This window comes from Mytilus edulis, chromosome 12 (genome assembly GCF_963676685.1).
Source record: "Mytilus edulis chromosome 12, xbMytEdul2.2, whole genome shotgun sequence".
NCBI lineage: Eukaryota > Metazoa > Mollusca > Bivalvia > Mytilida > Mytilidae > Mytilus > Mytilus edulis.
Genome location: NC_092355.1, coordinates 57,075,561 through 57,097,925, shown reverse-complemented (window position 1 = coordinate 57,097,925; position 22,365 = coordinate 57,075,561). Strand labels below are relative to the sequence as shown.

Genomic DNA, 22,365 nt, shown 5'->3' with positions numbered 1-22,365 from the left:
TTTTATCTCAAAATAGGGTTCTTTAAATAAAAAAAAAAAGCTTGCATAGCAATTTCCTTAAAAACTAAATATATATAACAAAGGCAAAGTTTAAAAACACAAAATTTATTTTTTATTTTTCTTTCATAAACTTGAATTTATACCACGCTAAACCGTTAGGTTAACAACCATTGATTAATCAATAAGTAACGATCAAAAGACAATTGTTTATTGGATTAGGTTGACTGAACATGATGATTCGGGAATCTGCAATAAACCGTTGGTCACGTGGCGAGTGGCAGGCGTTGATTAAAAAGTCATTTAACTTCAAAATTACAAAATCTATTGATACCTAACTTTATAGATTTGAGGTATTTAATCATATCCTCTTATATTCATGTTCGCTGTGATCTTAAAACATCGTTTTAGTGTCCTTAATGCAAAAACTTTCTTCTTAGTGCACTAAGAAGTCTTTTGCGGTATTTCTACACACCGAAATATATGGCCTTATTATTGGTAATATACCATATTAGTGTCACTAATGGCTTAACGTGTTACCAAATTAAAAAGAAGAAATAGGCTCAAAACCGCATTTTTAACTTTAGATTTTTTTTCAATCCCAAAATAGAGAAGAGGTCCGGTATACAGACTTATTAAAAAGTCCAGATGAGAAGTTTAACTTGCTTTTCTATTCCCGGCACTTTTAACTTAACGCATGCAAAAAAAAATGCAGTACCTGGTTACAGTTGCGCATTGACAAATTATAATCTTTCGATTAAATGATCTTAAATCTATATGGTCTTTATTTTAAAAGTTATAAAATCTAAATGTAAAGTGATCTAAAATGTTCAATATTAATGAGTATTTTCGCTGTGAAATGAATCTAAGGTCGTCTAAAAGTGTATACATGTGTATTTGACCCGACTACTGACTACATAGTAAACTATTCATTATGTACCTATAAGGGGGGTCTGAGTGGGACTCGGGATTGTCGAGGCGTATTTTTTGTAAACGTGACACATGAAAGTCAAATTATGAGGGAGGGTAGGAGGGGTACTGATCCCGAAATCCCGAGCTTAAAGACACGAAATCCCGAAATCCCGGGCTTAAAAAACACGAAATCCAGAGGTCCCGAAATTCGAAAAAAGAATTATCGTATCCCGAAAGGGTCAATCCCGAAATCCAGAGCTTAAAAACACCCGATCCCGCAGTCCCGATAAAGGTCCTATCCTCCCTCAAATTATTGTGCCGTGAAAACGCGAAATGAAGTTTAGCGGGACATGGGAAATTACAAAAATAGCAGAATTGTTCACTTACATAGTGTACGCGGGATGGCATCATGCGAGAATCTAAAAAAATAAGTAGTAACTAAGCGGGATCCGTGAACAGAACCCCCAATGAGACCCCCATTAGTTGTGGCTTATTTTGGTCTTTTTAGTTAGTTTCTTTCCCCTACATTACTTGACCGTTTTTGTAAAACAACAGCACTCGAGGTCTGACAGTATTTTACCAAGAAATGCACAAAATATTCAAAAAGAAGGCCTAGAAAATTTAAATATTGGTATGCACACATACTCCCCTATCAGCACAGACAATTATATTTTTGTAAAGGCGCCAAACTCGTTTCTAATATTTATAATAGAACCGAAAAGAAAATGGAAATGGAAATGGGGAATGTATCAAAGAGATAACAACATGACCAAAGAGCAGATAACAGCCATAGGTCACCGATGGGTCTTCATTGCAACGAGAAAATCCCGCAACCTGAGACTGGGGTGGATCTAGTCATATAAAGGAGGGGTTCCTAACCCAGGACAATTTTTTTTTGGGGGGGGTGTCCAACTACATGTCCCCATTCAAATGCATTGATCGTCCAATAAAGAAAGGGGGGTTCCAACATGTCCAACCTTCAGCCCCCCCCCCCCCCCTGGATCCGTGCCTGTGAGGCATGCTTAAGCTTGCCATTAAACAAAAATGTATACTAGTTGAGTGATAATGGACGTCATACTAAACTCTTCAATATAAAAAAAAGAAACTAAAATAAAAATCATACAAAGGTCACAAAGGCCATAACTTCTGGCTCCTGAATTAGGAAAAGTGCAAAATGCAGTGAGGATAAAAGCCTTTTATACTGTAAATTCCTGAAATTACAATTATATAAATCATCTCACATCTTTGTGCATTTCTTGAAATTGGTCATATTAATAAAATGCATGCAATATTTTCAGAAAATTTCAATATATAGGCTTTTAAAAGTCAATCTTGTGCATGATTATCAATGATTATACTCGCACAATTAACACATGTGGTTCTCAAAACTCAGAGGTGTCTATGCTATTTATGACACCATTTTAATCAAGTATAAATTTACAAAATATGTTAAGAACTATATGATTTTTAGGTTTTTAAGCATAGATATACAGGATCTGCGAACTCTCACTGACTGACTGAGCACATGAATTCAAGACTAGTTTTTTGGTGATGTTGGTGTTGCTTAGTGTTTTGTTTTGTTTTTCTTTTCTGCATCTTATGTTTTGCCTTGGCATTGTCAGTTTCTCTTTCATTGCCTTTGTTTTTTTTGTTATGTTAAATAACAAGTCACAAGAGAGAAAAAACAAAAAAAATATGTGAAAAAATGGCTTAGTTCAGTATATATTAAGGACAGAGATAACAAATAGCTAAATAAGAAAAAAGAAAAAAGAAAATTCCTTTTCTATGTACAGTCAATTGTCTGATAATCTAGAAGATAGCCTGATTTGGTCTAATTCTCCTGAATTCTAGCAGGTACTTTATTCCAACTTTTTTAATTCAAACAAACCATGTCTTAGATAGTCTTGGAATTAGAATACATTAATCATAAAATTTTCATAATACTTTGGTGAATTATCTATTGATATAATCATGATAATTAAGCTCCTTTTTAATTTTTAGGGATTTTAAATTTTTAATTTAAAGTTAGGGATTTTATTCATAAAAGGGGGGATTTTTCCAGTACGTACAAATGTATACTATTAATAATGCTTTGAGCAATTTTCATGAAACTTGGGAAATTATTTTTATATAACATAAACATGATAATTTTCCTTTTAATTTAAAAAAAAATCTGATTTATGTCATTGTACTATCATGACTTGGGATTAGGATAGTCTCAAGAATGCTTTCACAAATTTTTATGAAACTTTGGTGAATTGTTTTTATATCTTGACAAACTCCCTTTTTATTGTTATGACCCAAAGTGGAGGGGGCATAATGTTTAACACTTGTCAGATCGTTTGTCCGTCTGTCCCAAAGTTGTTTTTTGTTCTCTTACAGTACTTTAGTTTGCCTCAACCAAATTCAATTAAACTTTTACAAAAGCTTGTTATCACAATTCTCATATCAAGTTTGAATTTTGGTGATGTCAGTGTTACTGTACTAGAGTATCAGAGTTATGCCCCTTTAGAAATGGGGAAAATATGCTGAATTTTTGGTTTCCTGTTCTCTAAAATTTAGTTTGTCTCAACCAAATGTTATGAAATCAATACACAATGCTTATCATCTCAAAATACAGATTTAGTTTGAATTTTGGTAGTGTCTCTTTTACTAAATTCTATAGTTATGTTCTTTAAAAATGGAAAAAAATGTTTCGGCCTTCTAACTTAAGTTTCCCTCAACCAAATTTTATTAAACTTTAAAAAAATACTTTTTATCACAATTTTAATCAGATCAATTTCAAATTTTGGTAGTAAAACTTTTACCGTTCTTCAGTTATGTTCCTTTAAAACTTTGAATAATATGCAAGCTGGAGTATCATTCCCTATTTATCATGTATATTTTTTTATAAGATGCAGAGATAAGGAACTTTAGTTGTTGCAAAGTTATTTTAAAATTGTCCATTTTCAAAAACTTTGAAAGGTTTTAGAAATTTATGGATTTGTTAAAAAAATCACAGCCTTAAACTTATAGTCACTTGAGATATATATCTATAAATGGAGCCAAATTATATACATGTTTTATGTCAATAAATACCACTGTTTGTGCATGTTTAGTTTTTTTTGGAGGGCAGGGGTCTTATTTGCACAGTGCTCATAGTTTTTTAGTCGATCATTAAAATTCATTTAAAGCTTAAAGACCAGCTATAAGGGCAAGAAGCTTATCAAGCACTCATGGTTTAGATTTTTATTAAACACACATTAATATACATAATGTACATTAAACAGAAAAAAATATTGATGCAAGATGTCATTCAACTTTTACTATTTTATGTATAGGACAAGAACTATAGAAGATACAGAGAAATTATATACAGCAGAAATGATAGGCAATGTAAAATTTGCAGAAGCCAACTAAACCTAAATGGTAAGGCACCTTTTAATTTTAAACAAGTTATTGAACTTGAAAGATGATTACTAGTATCATGATTACTATAAAAATTAAAAGATGTGGTATATTAAATATGAAAACTATCATGGCTTTGAGAAAGCAATTGTAGGCCTGTTACGACCTTCAATAACGAGAAAATCCATACCCTATACTATAGTCAAAGTAGGCAGCTATAAAAGACCTAAAGATGAAACATTGAAACAATCCAAACTGTAAAACTAATCATGGTAATTGCCTAGTTTATAACAAAATAAATTACAAAAAATAAATATGACCGGTATGAAACAACAACAACAACAACCACTAAATTTTAGTGTCAGACTAAACTGACAAAAGCTACAGGCTCTGAACTTTGGACAGGCACAATAGGAATATGGCAAGGTTATATAAAAATAAGATGTGGTATGATTGCCAATAAGACAACTCTCCACCAGACAACCAATGATGTAAATTTCCTGCAAACACGGACTTGACTTCTGTAAATCAACTAATTTTTCGTGAATACTTTATTTGGCATTTTATACTTTCTAGTCTACATCGCAGTTATTTATTTTTCTCGAGTTCAAGTTTACTTAATGTATTTTAATAAGGAAAGATACACATGAAAAACATTTATTGCTGTTTCTCTCTCCATTTATAACATATGATTTGTTTATTTTGTGTATTTATAGGTGATCAGACATCTTGGTTTTCATGATCAATATAAGGTCATTACTGAAGAGGAAACTTATAGTTGAAATTTATTTACATAGTGCATAATTGGATTAATTTGAAATGGAATGTGTGCTTTCCTGCAAAAAAGAAATAGGAAATTTCAACATTATCACATGATAATGACCATAAACAAAATGGAGTTCTATCATAGATACACAAAAACACTATTGCATAAAAGCAACAACATATCTTAATCAAAAGAAAGGAGAATGCTGAACAAATACTATTTTGTTGTTGAAAAAAGGAACACCAGTTTTATCCACTCATTTACATCGCTCCCTCATATCAAATATACAGAAGAAGATCATTGAAGAACAATTTGCAAAAATGATTTCTCTTAGAATTGAAGGGAATTGTTTAGTGAATGGAATAATGTATTCACTGAATTCTTACGTAGTTGATTGAATAACTGCACACAAGCTGAAACAGAAGAAATTCTAATTTAAAATAACACGAAAAGTGTTTATTTTATTATTTAATCTGCAAATATATAAACAAATTCTTTAGAACACCACAAATGGTATGACATTCAAATTGGTTGCTTATTAATGTATCGCATTGAAACAATTACAAAGAAAATAGAAGCATTTGCTCCAAAAAAAATTATAAATCAAAGTTAAATTTATAAAAGAAGTATAAACAATACCTAGATCTAAACAGTCAGACTGTATTATTTTCAATGTCATTAAAATGTTGAGTCAAACATTTATTAAAGTTTTAAATATCATTTGCATCAATTATACAGTCTTGTAATAATTATATTCATACTGTTTGTATACATGGTGTAGTGAAGAAATGTTCAACAAGTAAAAATAAGGGAAAACATTTCCTTAAGGGAAATTTGATCTTCAGAAATTTCCTTAGAGGAAATTTGAAGAACAATGATTTCCCTAGAGGAAATTTGTTGTCTTGAATTTTCCTCCAAGGAAAAGTGTTTGTCAAAAATTTCCTCACAGGAAAAAGTATTTCCTCCAAGGAAAATTTGGAGCTACAAATTTCCTCACAGGAAAAAGTATTTCCTCCAAGGAAAATTTGAAGCTGTAAATTTCCTCAAAGGAAAAAGAATTTCCTCTAAGGAAAAAGAATTTCCTCTAAGGAAATAGAATTTCCTCAAAGGAAATAATTATGCAGCAAATTCCCTAAGGGAAATCTTTTTCCCTTGAGGAAAAAACAATTTCCCTTGAGGAAAAATCTTTTTCCTTCAGGGAAATTTGATTTCCCTTGAGGAAAAGTACTTTCCTCTGAGGAAATTGTTGAAAAAAGGGGCATAACTTTTTCAACAGTGGTGCTAGATCCAAAAAAATTTAGGACAAATATCAGGGAACCAATACCAACCAAGTTATCAACTTTGTTTTTGACTTAACTCCAAAAATTAAGGTGACAACTTTTGCACTCAGCGGAATTGCAAACTTGTCCCGGAGACTGTTTTTAAATAAATTAGTAGCAAAAATAAATGAATATTTAAAGAATTTTTACATGGTATTATATTTATTGATATACAATAAATGAAATTTGCGTCCTGTCAAACAAAACGTGAATTTTTTGACGACATTACACTTTTCGTTTATTTTATCGGAACAGACATTATTTTTTTAAGCTGGCGCGCCATCTATAAACAACGGATATTTATAGCAGAAGACTCATTGTGATGGAAAAATTTCAGAGATTGTACTGTCTGATGCTCCGATCGTTCGGTAGGTAAATAAATTAGCCCTGTACGTTTAAGATGTTAAATGTTATATTTCTCTCGAAAACGTACGTAAATAAATTGGAGCTTTTCAGAGAACATACTTGAGAACTTCCTTGAAATGATCCCAACATTTTAGTTAGATCTGGGTTTCTAATGCACAGCGCGAACCAGGCAAACTATAGATGTTGATACTTTTTATAGAATTAGTCGACAACGTTGTGAAATACTTTGTAACGTTTCCTCATTTGACGATTTGTGTAAATCCTTGAAAATGAAAGGCGTTTGTGTTGCCCAAAATTTGTTAATAATCATCGCAAAAAGTATGGCAGCCCGGCACCAAAGAAGCCGTCAAATTAAAACAGCATACTCTATGTAATATCTGATTGAAACGTAGACCCTAGTTGTCTGTCAGACTGTCTATTTATATCAAGAGAAACTATAGTCTGTTTCTTTTTAACTTTCACTTTACTGTCTTTAGACTCTGGGATGTGTGTTATTTTTATGAGAATTTGAGGCAGTGATTGTTGGACCTCACACTACAACACACTGCAGTTAAATATGCCACCTTCAATTGTTTGCTATATAATGCAGATAGAACTACCAACAAAAAAGATTAAAAAAAAGAAAAAAATTTTGAAACATTTTTTTGTTTTGCTTCAATAAAACAGTATCATTAGACTCATCAGATTTAACACAGCTGTATTTGTTTAATAACTTTGTTTTCATGAAGTGTTCTCCTTTTTGATAATATAAACAAGTATTGGTTTGTCCTTATATTAGATGAATTGCTGAGATTAAAGAATATATATACACCTGGAAAAAAGTATTGCAACACCAAAAAGAAAAACAAATTTATAAAACATCCTTTATTGCTTTGTGATATTATTTATCGAAATAGAACTGGTTTATCATTATTTAAATCTCACCTGAGTTTAATAAATAAAGGTCAACTCGATAAGTCATAATTCGCACGTGCAGGTACTGTACCCGAAAACCATAAAACAGGTGTTTCTATCCCCACTGATTGCAACCCTTTAAATTACCAAGTTTGTGAAGTTATATGAATAAAACAATAGAATGGGTCCTCCACAGCTCTCAACTGCATTAAGATGGCAGATTATTGGCCTGCGAGTAGCAGGTATGTCGCTTCGACAAATTGGACGTAATGTTGGTCATCACTATTCAACAATTAGTCGTATAGTGAATAAAAAACAAACAACCAATGATGTAAAAGACCTAGCAAGATCAGGCAGACCCCCTTTAACATCAGATAGAGAAAACCGAGCCTTAGGGAGGCTGGTGAGAAGAACACCATTTGCAAACAGTACAGTCCTGAAAAGTGAGTGGTTGCCATACCGAAGACTTTCAAACAGAACTGTTAGAAATCGACTTAAATCTGTTGGTTATAGTGCTAGATTACCAGTAAGGAGAATTTTGCTAACAAACAGACATAAAGCTGCCTGTATGCAATAGTGCAGACCTCACCGACGTTGGAATTTACGGTCTTGGAGAAAGATTCATTGGTCCGATGAGAGTCGGTTTATGTTGCACACGGTTGATGGTCGGGTACGAGTTTGGCGTCAGCAAAATACTGCCTATGCTGAAAAGAACATCATTGAAACTGTTGCATTTGGAGGTGGATCGATTATGCTATGGGGATGTGTTTCACATGACTGTAAGTTAGCTCTTAAAACCGTTAGAGGAAACCTGAATGGCCAAAAATATCAAAGAGACATTCTTGCGGCAAGTGTAGTGCCTCACTTTGATAATCATCCTCTGAATTCAAGACCAGTTTTTATGGATGATAATGCTAGACCACATCGGTCCCGTGCTGTTATCGATTATCTGCGTGGAGAAGCAATAACAACTCTTCCTTGGCCTGCTTGTAGCCCAGATCTTAACCCTATCGAGCATGTATGGGACATTATTGGCCGAAAAGTGCGCAAAAGGGCACCACCAGTTCAGACACTTGATGAATTAGACAATGCACTTCACCAGGAATGGTTGCAGTTACCCCAACAACAAATTCGTCGATTGGTAGCAGGCATGAGAAGACGTTTGGAGGCAGTTATTCGTGTGAATGGAGGTTACACCAAGTACTGATTTTTTGGCTTATAAAGTTCAATGTGATGTAAACTATCGTTTTTACTTTTGTTTTGAAATGTCTGACATTTTTATATCCAATTACAGTAAAACTTGTAAAGTGCATTTTTTTGTACAAAAATTACTTCATTTTGTAATCAAAATTGCTGTTATTAAAAAAAAAATCATACATTTTTTTTATGTCGTTTTAATGCCATAGTTATCATTAACAATGTACCAATATCATTATACAAATATTTGATCATATTCGACCTGAAAAAAGACGTTCATTTTCCAAAATTTGAAAAATCAAGGTGTTGCAATACTTGTTTCCATGTGTATAGTTTAAAAACATGTGCACTTTTAAAAAAGACCACAAAAAAAAACTAAGTTAAGAAATAATGACCAAATAAACAAAGATACTGTTACAGACAAAAACTACTTCATTTAATGTATAATGACAAAATAATGATTTATCAATAAGCCAGTAGATAATGGAAGTATGATGATTAGACATGAACAGCAATCCAACAAATATATATCTTTCAGCAAGTGAAAAAAGGCCAAGTTTTAATATGTTATAACAAGAAAATGTGGGCTTTTAGATTTTAAAATTCTTATTACATTATATGCTATAAACATGATAAATCTTGAGATAAAATTATTATAATTTCTGTTCAGATTTAATACATGTAATACCAGCCGCTGTACACAACTCACAAGAATTAAAAACATATGATGATGCTATTTGATTTTTCAATTATTTGTAAGCAATACTATGCTTTTATTTAAATATTTTTGTCAATACATGTATCAAATGTTAAAAGCAAGTCCCTGAGTGCAAAAACACAAAATTTAAGAGTGTCCAATTTTTTATTATTCTGTCACACATGTGATTAATGTCAATGGATAATTGGTGACGTGTTTACTGCCACTTTCAGCATTATGTACTATTTCGTAGTAGTAGTTGGTTGAGTGAGAAAATAATGCTTGCAGAGAACCAAGATCCAAGCTAGTTAAACTGACAAGCTAAGTGTGTGCTTCGAAATTCACAACCTTTGTGTTGACAGGATAGTGATAGAGAAGTTATTTACTTAAGACCATTCAGCCAATGAAACCAAATTCAATGAAACAGTAACACAACAATGTGGCATAGAAATACATAGTCTTTATCTATAGCACAAGTTAAATAAAAAATTGCTGAGTTTCTGTTTTTCTTTCTTTAGTTTGCCTCAAACATTAAATGTTATAAAACGAATAGGTACACAATGATTATTACCACAAAACACAGATCATGTTTAACATTGGGTGGCGTCACTTTTACCGTTCATGACTTATGTTCCTTTATAAATTAAGCAATTACTTAATCTGTTGGTTTAAATCTCTTCCTCTTGTTTGCTTCAACTAAATTTTATGAAATTTATACACAATGCTTATAATTACAAATAGGGCCTTAATGAAATTAATCCTGCATCTGTATGCGGAAATTGACTGGTGCATATTGTTACAGGCAGGGTATTTGCGTCCCCAAAACACATTCTCAATTTAATTAAACCATGTTCATTTACAAGAATAGCCTAGTATAGAAAAAACCTTCTGTCTGACAAATGCCTCCAATATATTTTTTCAAATCAACTTTGAATGAATTTGAACAATTAACTAAATTGAAGAAGGCTGGGGTGTTATGTTTTCTTTACAAATACAATGAATACTGATCCCCAATTTGAAAAAAAAATATTCTCAATGCTCAGATTTTGCCTTTTTTTTCATTTCCATTACAATAAGGTAGTGTTATAAATTAAATAAAAATAATCTGATTTATCGTGTCAAAAAACTAAATAAATTTGTTTGTGTTTTGCACCTACAATATTTTTGACAAACAAAAAAACCCAAGAATTTATATGCCCCACTTACGACAGTAGAGGGGTATCATGTTTCTGGTCTGTTTGTCCGTTTGTAAGATTGTTCATCTGTCCCTTTTCAGTTTAAAGTTTTTGATGAATTTGAAGTCCAATCAATTTGAAATATAGTTCACATGTTCCCTATGATACGATCTTTCTAATTTTAATGCCAAATTAGATGTGTAACCCCAATTTCACGGTCCACTGAACATAATAGTGTGAGTGAGGCATCCATGTACCATGTACACCTTCTTCTTAGAGTTGTATTGTTAAGTTGCTTCATTACTGATGTACATGTATAATAATATCATTTAACCCATTATTGATCGTTTTTTTTTAATTTTTGTATGGTTATTGCCTGTCTTTTTTAGACCTGTATATGAGAACACACACAATCATGCAAGCAAGAGTGCACACGCTGAAATGTCTTGCCTTCTATACTAATCATTGATATTATGTTGATAGTCCTAAGTATAAAGCTAAGCTTTATTACAACTGTCACATAAACTTAACATTAACCAAGATAACTAAACAAAGACCAATGAACCTTGAAAATGAGGTCAAGGTCAGATGAACCATACCAGGCAGACATGTACAGCTAACAATGCTTCTTTACAACATATATAGTTGACCCATTACTTATAGTTTAAGAAAAATAGACCAAAACACAAAAACTTAACACTGCATGAACTGTGAAAATGAGGTCAAGGTCAAATAAAACCTGCGAGACTGACATAAAGATCATAAAATATTTCCATACACCAAATATAGTTGACCTATGGCATATAGTATTAGATAAAAAGACCAAAACGCAAAAACTTAACTTTGACCACTGAACCATGAAAATGAGATCAAGGTCACATGACATCTGCCCACTAGACATGTACACCTTACAATCATTCCATACAACAAATATAGTAGACCTATTGCATATAGTATGAGAAAAACAGACCAAAACACAAAAATTTAACTTTAACCACTGAACCATGAAAATGAGGTCAAGGTCAGATGACACCTGCCAGTTGGACATGTACACCTTACAGTCCTTCCATACACTGAATATACTAGCCCTATTGCTTATAGTATCTGAGATATGGACTTGACCACCAAAACTTAACCTTGTTTACTGATCCATGAAATGAGGTCGAGGTCAAGTGAAAACTGACTGACAGACATGAGGACCTTGCAAGGTACGCACATATCAAATATAGTTATCCTATTACTTATAATAAGAGAGAATTCAACATTACAAAAAAATTGATTTTTTTTTCAAGTGGTCACTGAACCATGAAAATGAGGTCAAGGACATTGGACATGTGACTGACAGAAACTTCGTAACATGAAGCATCTATATACAAAGTATGAAGCATCCAGGTTTTCCACCTTCTAAAATATAAAGCTTTTAAGAAGTGAGCTAACGCCGCCGGATCACTATCCCTATGTCGAGCTTTCTGCAACAAAAGTTGCAGGCTCGACAATAAAAAACCTCATATACATTTTTGAAAGTCATTTGATACATATGTATTATTTAAATTAAGTATTTTATTTATTTCTGAAGTAGAATTATCCTTGCCTAGTTGACTAGGCTCTACTGATATGATAGATATGCGGATGTCTAACTTGGGGATCTTGATGACGTTGGAAAATGTATCAGGTAGGTGGTTATTCGTACATATCATGAAACTACTATGTTATAGAGAAACCATTGAAATAAGTCATATATTGTTGAGACAGCAACAAAATAACATGATCATATAATCAAAATTAAAAACAATTTGATAGTAATATTTAAATAAATAACTTTAAACGGAATTAACAATTACTAAGTAGATGTATTCATGTATGTTGTTGAATTATGCTGAAAGTATTCACTAGTTCATTTGACTGGAAAAAAACTGATCAATATTTCAGATTTTACAAAACAGACTAGACAAATTGCAAGATAGCAATTATGGAAGAGTCACAGTTGAAAAAACATAAAATCTATGAAAACAGCTAACAGCTACTCATAACATTTTTTGTTAATCCATTTGATATTTGTTGTCTGGATTTTAAACTACCAGTAAGCTTTAGATATTTAAATATAGAAATAAACGAACGGCACACACTAATTTCAACAATTTAATTTTTGGTATTTGTGTTTTTTTCAGGCTTAAATTAAAATATTGTTTGTTTGCAGTTTACCGACCGACCCTTGAAAATCCTCCCGACTTTGAAAATTTTATTGCTTTAAATTTGAAGAAATTTTTTTTAATACTTCTATTGACGCGATCCGGAACTTTGGGTCTTTTCCGGAAATGATTTAAAGTCTGGGTCAATTACGCATTTCAAGTTTGGTTTTTCTTAGCTTCCCGTCAAGCGTTCATGTGACCATTTAATGATAAAGCACATGGAAATTGTTTACAGGTATCCATGAAGTCACGGAGGAGTACTTTACGCTGTCGTCTCGGGTCAATTTTAAGACAAATAACAAACAAAAAAGTTTATTAGTAAACTGTTTATACAGATTCAGGCACATGTAATGATGTGTGATGATATCATTGACGATGATGCAGCGGATATTCATAACTGACACGATAACCATTCTGTCTCAAACAAATCGGTTACAGAATCTGTGGAGCCTGACTTCATGGAACCAATTTCAGTGGTTAAATAATTCGACAGCAGCTTGAAGTATGGCATATTTTCTACAAATCGTGGTGAAGACGACAAAGATGAAACCACTCCTCCGTGACTTAAATCTTCATGGATATCTGTAAACACGCCTGTACGGAGGAAGGGCTCATTTGAAATGTTAATGGATATAGATCATGCCAAATCAATAAGAAGCAACCCTAACTATAGCTGCGGAACCGTAGCTCTTAGTGGTCTGCAAATAGTCAAAAAATAGCATAAGGACCTAAGAGCTACGGTTCCGCAGCTACCCAAACTAGACAAAGATGTAGAGAAAATGAATGGTTAGCTTGAAAAATAAATATACTCTCTCTATATTAAATCTATCTTCGATTGCAATGAGTATGCTCCTTTAGGGTAAGGGGGCTGCCCCACTCATTGCAATCATTCTCTTTCTTACAATATTAAATATACCCAAACTGTGTGAATTCAATTAAAACATGTCCTTAGGAGCTATGCTGCCAATTTTTTTTGTGCATTAAAAACATTTCAGTACAGACCATTTACTTTTAATGGGGTGCTATATGGATTTCACCCCAAACTTTAGATTTCTTCGGTTTTCATTTAAGCCTGGCAAAAATATAACCTTATCACATATATATAATTAAATATTGTTAGAAATATGAAAACAGTCGAATGTCTTAATACTTTTTGTTCAAGTTGCCTTTTTTTTTCAATTGGGGAAGATTCAATGGTTATTTATTTTTTTATTAAAAATACACTCTTTAATACATTGTCTTATAAATCTTTAATATCTACATTTATCTGATGAAAATACTCTACTCATGAAAACATTCTAGTCATTCTAGTCAAGAAGCATACATGTCTGAATATATTTCTTTAAAACAGTTCTAGTCATAATGACATTCCTTGTTTATAAGTGTTCCAGTATTTAATAATTTTACCATATTTTATGTCATAAATTGGATAATGACACTATGTTAAAGTTTCAGTTTTGGTTAAAAAGTTTTTTTATCTGAAAATGCCTGTTCATTTGATGTTGGTTTTCAGCATGTCCAGTGTTTGTTGTTTTAAAATGTTTTTTTTTTCTTCACAAGAAACTTGGTTTAGTGTAACTGCTTGTTTCAACTGTATTTTGGCCGATAAAATAAAATATTTTTCCTACCTACCGACCCTTCAGTCTGAAGGTACAGTCGGAAAAGTGCAAACAAACATATTTTTAAGGTTGGCCTCAGATGTAGAAGTGGAAGAAACAACAGTGAACAAAGAATGAGAGTCATCTTTTTAATAAACATTTAACTTGAAATTGAAATAAATCTATTTTTTCTTTATTATGCATTTCAAATATGAGCATTGGGATAAACTCTAATGAGACAGCAAGCCAGCAGCACAACCCCAATAGCTATTTGGAGGTCTACTTAATAGTTATCAAAGGTACCAGGATTATAATTTAGTACGCCAGACGCGCGTTTCGTCTACATTAGACTCACCAGTGACGCTGATATCAAATTATTTATAAAGCCAAACAAGTACAAAGTTGAAGAGCATTTAGGATCCAAAAAGTTGTGCCAAATATGGCTAAGGTTATCTATGCCTGGGATAAGAAAATCCTTAGTTTTTAGAACAATTCAAAGTTTAGTAAACTTAAACTTCATGCAAAAATGAAATTTGTGGTTTTTTCAATATAAATTAAATTGAAAGTTAGCAACTCTTTGATGCGTTGGTGCAACTTGCACGGTTTCAGATTTTTTAGCTTCAGAACTTGTTTATGAATGATTTATTTATTCCACATTTAAGATGGATATATCAATATACATGTGGAATAATTGCCAATACGACAACTGATTTTATATGTTTTGAAATATCTTCTACTCTTGTCTCGTTATGTCTTTCATCCCACTTTATATTGACTTCACTCTGTGTAATTATATTGGTTTCGATGGTGACTGAGTGATATTACATTATGCAAGTCATTTTTCTTTAATTTTTTGTATGTTTTTATTAAATATTATTCTTTAAAGAGTCATTAAAATTGATAATGGAAATGGGGAATGCATTTAAAATGATATGCATTGCTCAGAAATTTCCTTGGTATGAAAAATTGTTATTTTCTTAACTTCATTTTTTGCTGATACATGATGTTGGGCTACTGCCACAACCTTGTTCATGCTCTGTACTGTCCTGAAATAATCTAATAATTATTCAAAAGTGATTCATTATATGTATTAGAAATTACTTAGGTGTATTAAAAGGGCAATATGCCAATTATTTAGTCTAATTGCCATAGGACCGAAAAGAACAGATTCTTCCAGAGAAGAAAATGTGCCAAAGGGGGAGATAATGTCCTTTAAAAAAATCTGCCATACCGATGACAAGAAATAATGTAATTTTTTTACCAGACAATAAGAATATTTCAAATTGGTGTACACAAATAATCATCTTCTGTTAGATGAGCGAAAGCTACAGAGTCACTACTTTTGAACTTTTGCTGTGGTCTTTAAAATAGCTTTAAGTGTTTCTAAATTTGCATCAATTATCATGTTTTAACCCAAACTATTTTATCCATTTACTTTAATGTTATTATCATTGCTGTTTTCACTAAAACTGAGATATTCATATAATTTGGCAACATATTTTTGAATGATGCGAAAGTTACCTATAGTAATCACCCAATGTGTGCAAAATGTCTGGAAAAAAAATGGATTTCTTTTATAAGATCATCTATGTTCATGTGTTTTATACTAAAAACTAAGCCATACAAGTTCATAAAACATTTCATATTTTTAGTTTAATTTAAAGGATCACATGACATATGTGTAACTATAACCTTGAGAAAAAAAATCCCATTTGACCAAAAATATCTTAAACATCATTTTAGTGATGCATTATTTACTAGTTGAATACTGAGCCTTTACTATAATATATTACCTTATGTGTTTTAACAAAGGGACTGATGCCTCCTTCTTCTACTAGACATCTTGTGACATGTAGCTCTCCCCACTCAGCAGCCAGATGTAAAGCTGTTCTTCCATATCTCTATAATTATACCAAATTACATGTAAATATTATGGATACTACTTTGTTACCAATATAAATAGTATACAACATATCCTACAACTGATATAAAACTTGTCTGATAAACAGGATAATGTTGTGTAATAAATACAAACAAAATGTATATCAGATGAATCAGTGGTCAAACCTGAACAAAATAACCAGTCACACTTGTATTCATATTGTAAATAAACAACAAATAAACAACAAGTTTTTTTGTGGGATGTCAGAACTTCCATCAGAAATGACATGTTAACCTTTTTTCAAGAAATGCATAAAATATTTTTATCAATGGATTCAGTAAAATGCACAGAGATAAATGAGATCTCACTTTATATAATTATAGCAAGTATTTGTTGATATCGTAATGAAATCTGTCTGATTAACATGGTTCAGAATAATGATCAATTTAAAAAAAAAAACTTTTTCAAAGAAATATGAAAAATAGTAACATTTCCTGATTTAGCACGAGGAGACAAGTAAAATGAGACCCCACTTTATATGATTCTAACAAATAATATTTGTTGTTCATTAAACCTGTCTTATTAACAACATGATTTTGTGTTGATTAAAAGTAATGTAATCAGACTTAGTAGATAACATACATCTGTGATATCTTTGTTACATCTGTTCTCCAGGAGAAGTCGAGACACTTCCACATGTCCCCACCTGGCTGCATACATTAATGCTGTCCATCCAAGACTCTGGAATAATACAACTGACATCAAAACTTGTCTGATAAACTGGACAATGTTATGTAATAAATATAAACAAAAATAAATAGTCACATTAATTAAAACTGTCTGATTAACAACAGGATTTAGTGTAGATTCAGTTTGATCATAAATTTCATAAAAGTAAATTTTTCAAAGAAAAATGAAAAAAGTTATATTTTCTGATTCAGAACAATACTATGAGTAAAATGAGACCCCACTTTATATAATTCTTACAAATATTTGTTCATTAAACCTGTATAATTAACAACATGATTTAGTGTTGATTAAAAGTAATGTAATCAGACTTAGTAGATAACATACATCTGTGATATCTTTGTTACATCTGTTCTCCAGGAGAAGTCGAGACACTTCCACATGTCCTCCACTGGCTGCCCACATTAATGCTGTGTATCCACCAACCTGGAATAATACAACTGACATCAAAACTTGTCTGATAAACTGGACAATGTTGTGTAATAAATATAAACAAAAATGACCAGTCACATTAATTAAAACTGTCTGATTAACAACAGGATTTAGTGTAGATTCAGTAAAATCATAAATTTTATAAAAGTATTTTTTTCAAAGAAAAATGAAAAAAGTTATATTTTCTGATTTAAAATAATACTACGAGTAAAATGAGACCCCACTTTATATGATTCTTACAAATATTAGTTGTCCTTTAAACCTGTCTAATTAACAACATGATTTTGTGTTGATTAAAAGTAATGTGACCAGATTTAGTAGATAACATACATCTGTGATATCTTTGTTACATCTGTTCTCCAGAAGTAGTCGAGACACTTCCACATGTCCATCACTGGCTGCCATCATTAATGCTGTCCATCCATACTCCTGGAATAATACAACTGACATCATAACTTGGCTGATAAACTGGACAATGTTGTGTAATAAATATAAACAGAAATAAATAGTCACATTAATTAAAACTGTCTGATTAACAACAGGATTTAGTGTAGATTCAGTTTAATCATAAATTTTATAACAGAAATTTTTCAAAGAAAAATGAAAAAAGTTATATTTTCTGATTCAGAACAATAATATGAGTAAAATGAGACCCCACTTTATATAATTATTACAAATATTAGTTGTCCATTAAACCTATATAAATTAACAACAGGATTTAGTGTAGATTCCATTAATAATAAATTATTCAAAAAAGCATGAAAAAAGTTTTATTTTCTGATTTAGTACAACATAAAGAAGTTGAGATCCTCTTTAACATGTTTAAATAAAGATTATTATTATTATCATTATTATTATTCATACAAACATTTGTTGTCCATTAAACCTGTCTAATTAACAACAGGATTTAGTGCAGATTCAGTATAATCATTAATTTAAAAAAATCAAAGAAAAGTGAAAAAGAGTAGTATTTTCTGATTCAGAACAATTGTATGAGTAAAACGGAATTACATTTTATATGAATCTAATGACTATTTGTCCTTTTTACAAGATATTTCTACATTAGATCTTTATACATATCACTACCTGACTAAAGTTGTTAACACAACATCAAGTGAAACATAAGTGTAAAATACTGTTTCATGTCAAGAAGCAAAATAATAACTTCACCATCCATAACTCAAACAAAAAGACAAATATTTTAAAATCAAACCATGCATGCATTTTTCCATAAAAACTGTCTAATTTAATTCAGAATTTTGATTTAATCTTGACTCAGTATAATAACTAAGTATCAGTTAACATACAGACCAATGGTAATAGAATAGTGCAGGTTTTATTATTGTGTGTTTTATTTTTAATACCAATGGTCTAGATAGGCCAAGGGGGAATGGTACAAAAGCAAATATCTTTTAACCCCTCCATATTTTGTGCCTGTACCAAATCAGACAACCTGGACCATGTGTTGTGTGTTGTTATATTTGTTTGTCTATATACTATGAGTAGTCAGGTCCAGACTATGTGTTGTTTGTTGTTATATTTGTTTGCCTATTAACTGTGAGCAGTCAGGTCAGGTCCAGATCATGTGTTGTATGTTGTTATATTAATTGTCTATTTACTGATTAGTCAGGTCAAGACCATGTGTTGGGTGTTGTTATATTAATTGTCTATTTACTCTGAGTAGTCAGGTCCAGACCATGTGTTGTAAGTTGTTATATTTGTTTGTCTCTTAACTCTTAGTAGTCAGGTCCAGACCATGTGTTGTGTGTTGTTATATTAATTGTCTATTTACTCTGAGTAGTCAGGTCCAGACCATGTGTTGTTTGTTGTTATATTTGTTTGTCTGTTTACTCTGAATTGTCAGGTCAGGACCATGTGTTGTTTGTTGTTATATTTGTTTGTATATTTACTCTGAGTAGTCAGGTCAGGTCAAGACCATGTGTTGTGTGTTGTTGTATTTGTTTGTCTATTTACTCTGAGTAGTCAGGTTCAGACCATGTGTTGTGTGTTGTTGTATTTGTTTGTGTATTTACTCTTGAGTAGTCAGGTCCAGACCATGTGTTGTTTGTTGATGTATTTGTTTGTCTATTTACTCTGAGTAGTCAGGTCAGGTCCAGACCATGTGTTGTGTGTTGTTGTATTTGTTTGTCTATTTACTCTGAGTAGTCAGGTCCAGATCATGTGTTGTGTGTTGATGTATTTGTTTGTCTATTTACTCTGAGTAGTCAGGTTCAGACCATGTGTTGTGTGTTGTTGTATTTGTTTGTCTATTTACTCTTGAGTAGTCAGGTCCAGACCATGTGTTGTTTGTTGATGTATTTGTTTGTCTATTTACTCTGAGTAGTCAGGTTCAAACCATGTGTTGTGTGTTGTTGTATTTGTTTGTCTATTTACTCTTGAGTAGTCAGGTCCAGACCATGTGTTGTTTGTTGATGTATTTGTTTGTCTATTTACTCTGAGTAGTCAGGTCAGGTCCAGACCATGTGTTGTTTGTTGTTATATTTGTTTGTCTATTTACTCTGAGTAGTCAGGTCCAGATCATGTGTTGTGTGTTGTTGTATTTGTTTGTCTATTTACTCTGAGTAGTCAGGTCCAGACCATGTGTTGTTAGTTGTTATATTTGTTTGTCTATTTACTCTGAGTAGTCAGGTCCAGATAATGTGTTGTTTGTTGATGTATTTGTTTGTCTATTTACTCTGAGTAGTCAGGTCCAGACCATGTGTTGTGTATTGTTGTATTTGTTTGTCTATTTACTCTCAGTAGTCAGGTCCAGATAATGTGTTGTTTGCTGATGTATTTGTTTGTCTATTTACTCTGAGTAGTCATGTCCAGAACATGTGTTGTTAGTTGTTATATTTGTTTGTCTATTTACTCTGAGTAGTCAGGTCCAGATAATGTGTTGTTTGTTGATGTATTTGTTTGTCTATTTACTCTGAGTAGTCAGGTCAGGTCCAGACCATGTGTTGTGTATTGTTGTATTTAATTGTCTATTTACTCTGAGTAGTCAGGTCCAGATAATGTGTTGTTTGTTGATGTATTTGTTTGTCTATTTACTCTGAGTAGTCAGGTCCAGATAATGTGTTGTTTGTTGATGTATTTGTTTGTCTATTTACTCTGAGTAGTCAGGTCCAGAACATGTGTTGTTAGTTGTTGTATTTGTTTGTCTATTTACTCTGAGTAGTCAGGTCCAGACCATGTGTTGTTTGTTGTTATATTTGTTTGTCTATTTACTCTGAGTAGTCAGGTCCAGAACATGTGTTGTTAGTTGTTGTATTTGTTTGTCTATTTACTCTGAGTAGTCAGGTCCAGATAATGTGTTGTTAGTTGTTATATTTGTTTGTCTATTTACTCTGAGTAGTCAGGTCCAGACCATGTGTTGTTAGTTGTTATATTTGTTTGTCTATTTACTCTGAGTAGTCAGGTCCAGACCATGTGTTGTTAGTTGTTATATTTGTTTGTCTATTTACTCTGAGTAGTCAGGTCCAGACCATGTGTTGTAAGTTGTTATATTTGTTTGTCTCTTAACTCTTAGTAGTCAGGTCCAGACCATGTGTTGTGTGTTGTTATATTAATTGTCTATTTACTCTGAGTAGTCAGGTCCAGACCATGTGTTGTGTATTGTTATATCTGTTTGTCTATTTACTCTGAGTAGTCAGGTCAAGATCATGTGTTGTGTGTTGTTGTATTTGTTTGTCTATTTACTCTGAGTAGTCAGGTCCAGACCATGTGTTGTGTATTGTTATATTTGTTTGTCTATTTACTCTGAGTAGTCAGGTCCAGATAATGTGTTGTTAGTTGTTGTATTTGTATGTGTTTTTACTCTGAGTAGTCAGGTCCAGACCATGTGTTGTTAGTTGTTATATTTGTTTGTCTATTTACTCTGAGTAGTCAGGTCCAGACCATGTGTTGTAAGTTGTTATATTTGTTTGTCTCTTAACTCTTAGTAGTCAGGTCCAGACCATGTGTTGTGTGTTGTTATATTAATTGTCTATTTACTCTGAGTAGTCAGGTCCAGACCATGTGTTGTGTATTGTTATATCTGTTTGTCTATTTACTCTGAGTAGTCAGGTCCAGATCATGTGTTGTGTGTTGTTGTATTTGTTTGTCTATTTACTCTGAGTAGTCAGGTCCAGACCATGTGTTGTGTATTGTTATATTTGTTTGTCTATTTACTCTGAGTAGTCAGGTCCAGATAATGTGTTGTTAGTTGTTGTATTTGTATGTGTTTTTACTCTGAGTAGTCAGGTCCAGACCATGTGTTGTTAGTTGTTATATTTGTTTGTCTATTTACTCTGAGTAGTTAGGTCCAGATAATGTGTTGTTTTTTTATGTATTTGTTTGTCTATTTACTCTGAGTAGTCAGGTCAGGTCCAGACCATGAGTTGTGATATTTGTTTGTCTATTTACTCTGAGTAGTCAGGTCCAGACCATGTGTTGTTAGTTGTTATATTTGTTTGTCTATTTACTCTGAGTAGTCAGGTCCAGATAATGTGTTGTTAGTTGTTGTATTTGTTTGTCTATTTACTCTGAGTAGTCAGGTCCAGATAATGTGTTGTTAGTTGTATATTTGTTTGTCTATTTACTCTGAGTAGTCAGGTCCAGATAATGTGTTGTTAGTTGTTATATTTGTTTGTCTATTTACTCTGAGTAGTCAGGTCCAGATAATGTGTTGTTAGTTGTTATATTTGTTTGTCTATTTACTCTGAGTAGTCAGGTCCAGACCATGTGTTGTTAGTTGTTATATTTGTTTGTCTATTTACTCTGAGTAGTCAGGTCCAGACCATGTGTTGTGTGTTGTTATATTTGT

The 22,365-nt window shown here is 32.1% G+C and overlaps 1 protein-coding gene and 2 long non-coding RNA genes across 4 annotated transcripts in view; 2 read left to right on the top strand and 1 right to left on the bottom strand.

Moving 5' to 3' along the window:
• Positions 1 to 22,365, bottom strand: part of LOC139499564 (uncharacterized) — a 690,384-nt gene that overhangs the window by 340,612 nt on the left and 327,407 nt on the right. The window contains exons 10-13 of the mRNA XM_071288298.1: positions 17,889 to 17,987; positions 17,454 to 17,552; positions 17,022 to 17,120; positions 16,291 to 16,398 (exon numbers count right to left, since the gene is read on the bottom strand). Coding sequence (XP_071144399.1) covers positions 16,291 to 16,398; positions 17,022 to 17,120; positions 17,454 to 17,552; positions 17,889 to 17,987 — 405 coding nt within the window. The remainder of the gene's footprint in view (positions 1 to 16,290; positions 16,399 to 17,021; positions 17,121 to 17,453; positions 17,553 to 17,888; positions 17,988 to 22,365) is intronic.
• On the top strand, positions 1,050 to 5,795 carry LOC139498857 (uncharacterized). The gene is made up of 3 exons (XR_011658027.1): positions 1,050 to 1,540; positions 4,230 to 4,317; positions 5,013 to 5,795. It is a non-coding gene; the product is annotated as an uncharacterized lncRNA (long non-coding RNA).
• LOC139498856 (uncharacterized) lies at positions 6,660 to 14,641 on the top strand. Of its 2 annotated transcripts, none has more exons than XR_011658026.1 (3): positions 6,660 to 6,749; positions 12,287 to 12,382; positions 14,598 to 14,641. It is a non-coding gene; the product is annotated as an uncharacterized lncRNA (long non-coding RNA). The 2 variants fall into 2 exon arrangements; XR_011658025.1 differs by lacking the exon at positions 6,660 to 6,749 and adding an exon at positions 9,508 to 9,593.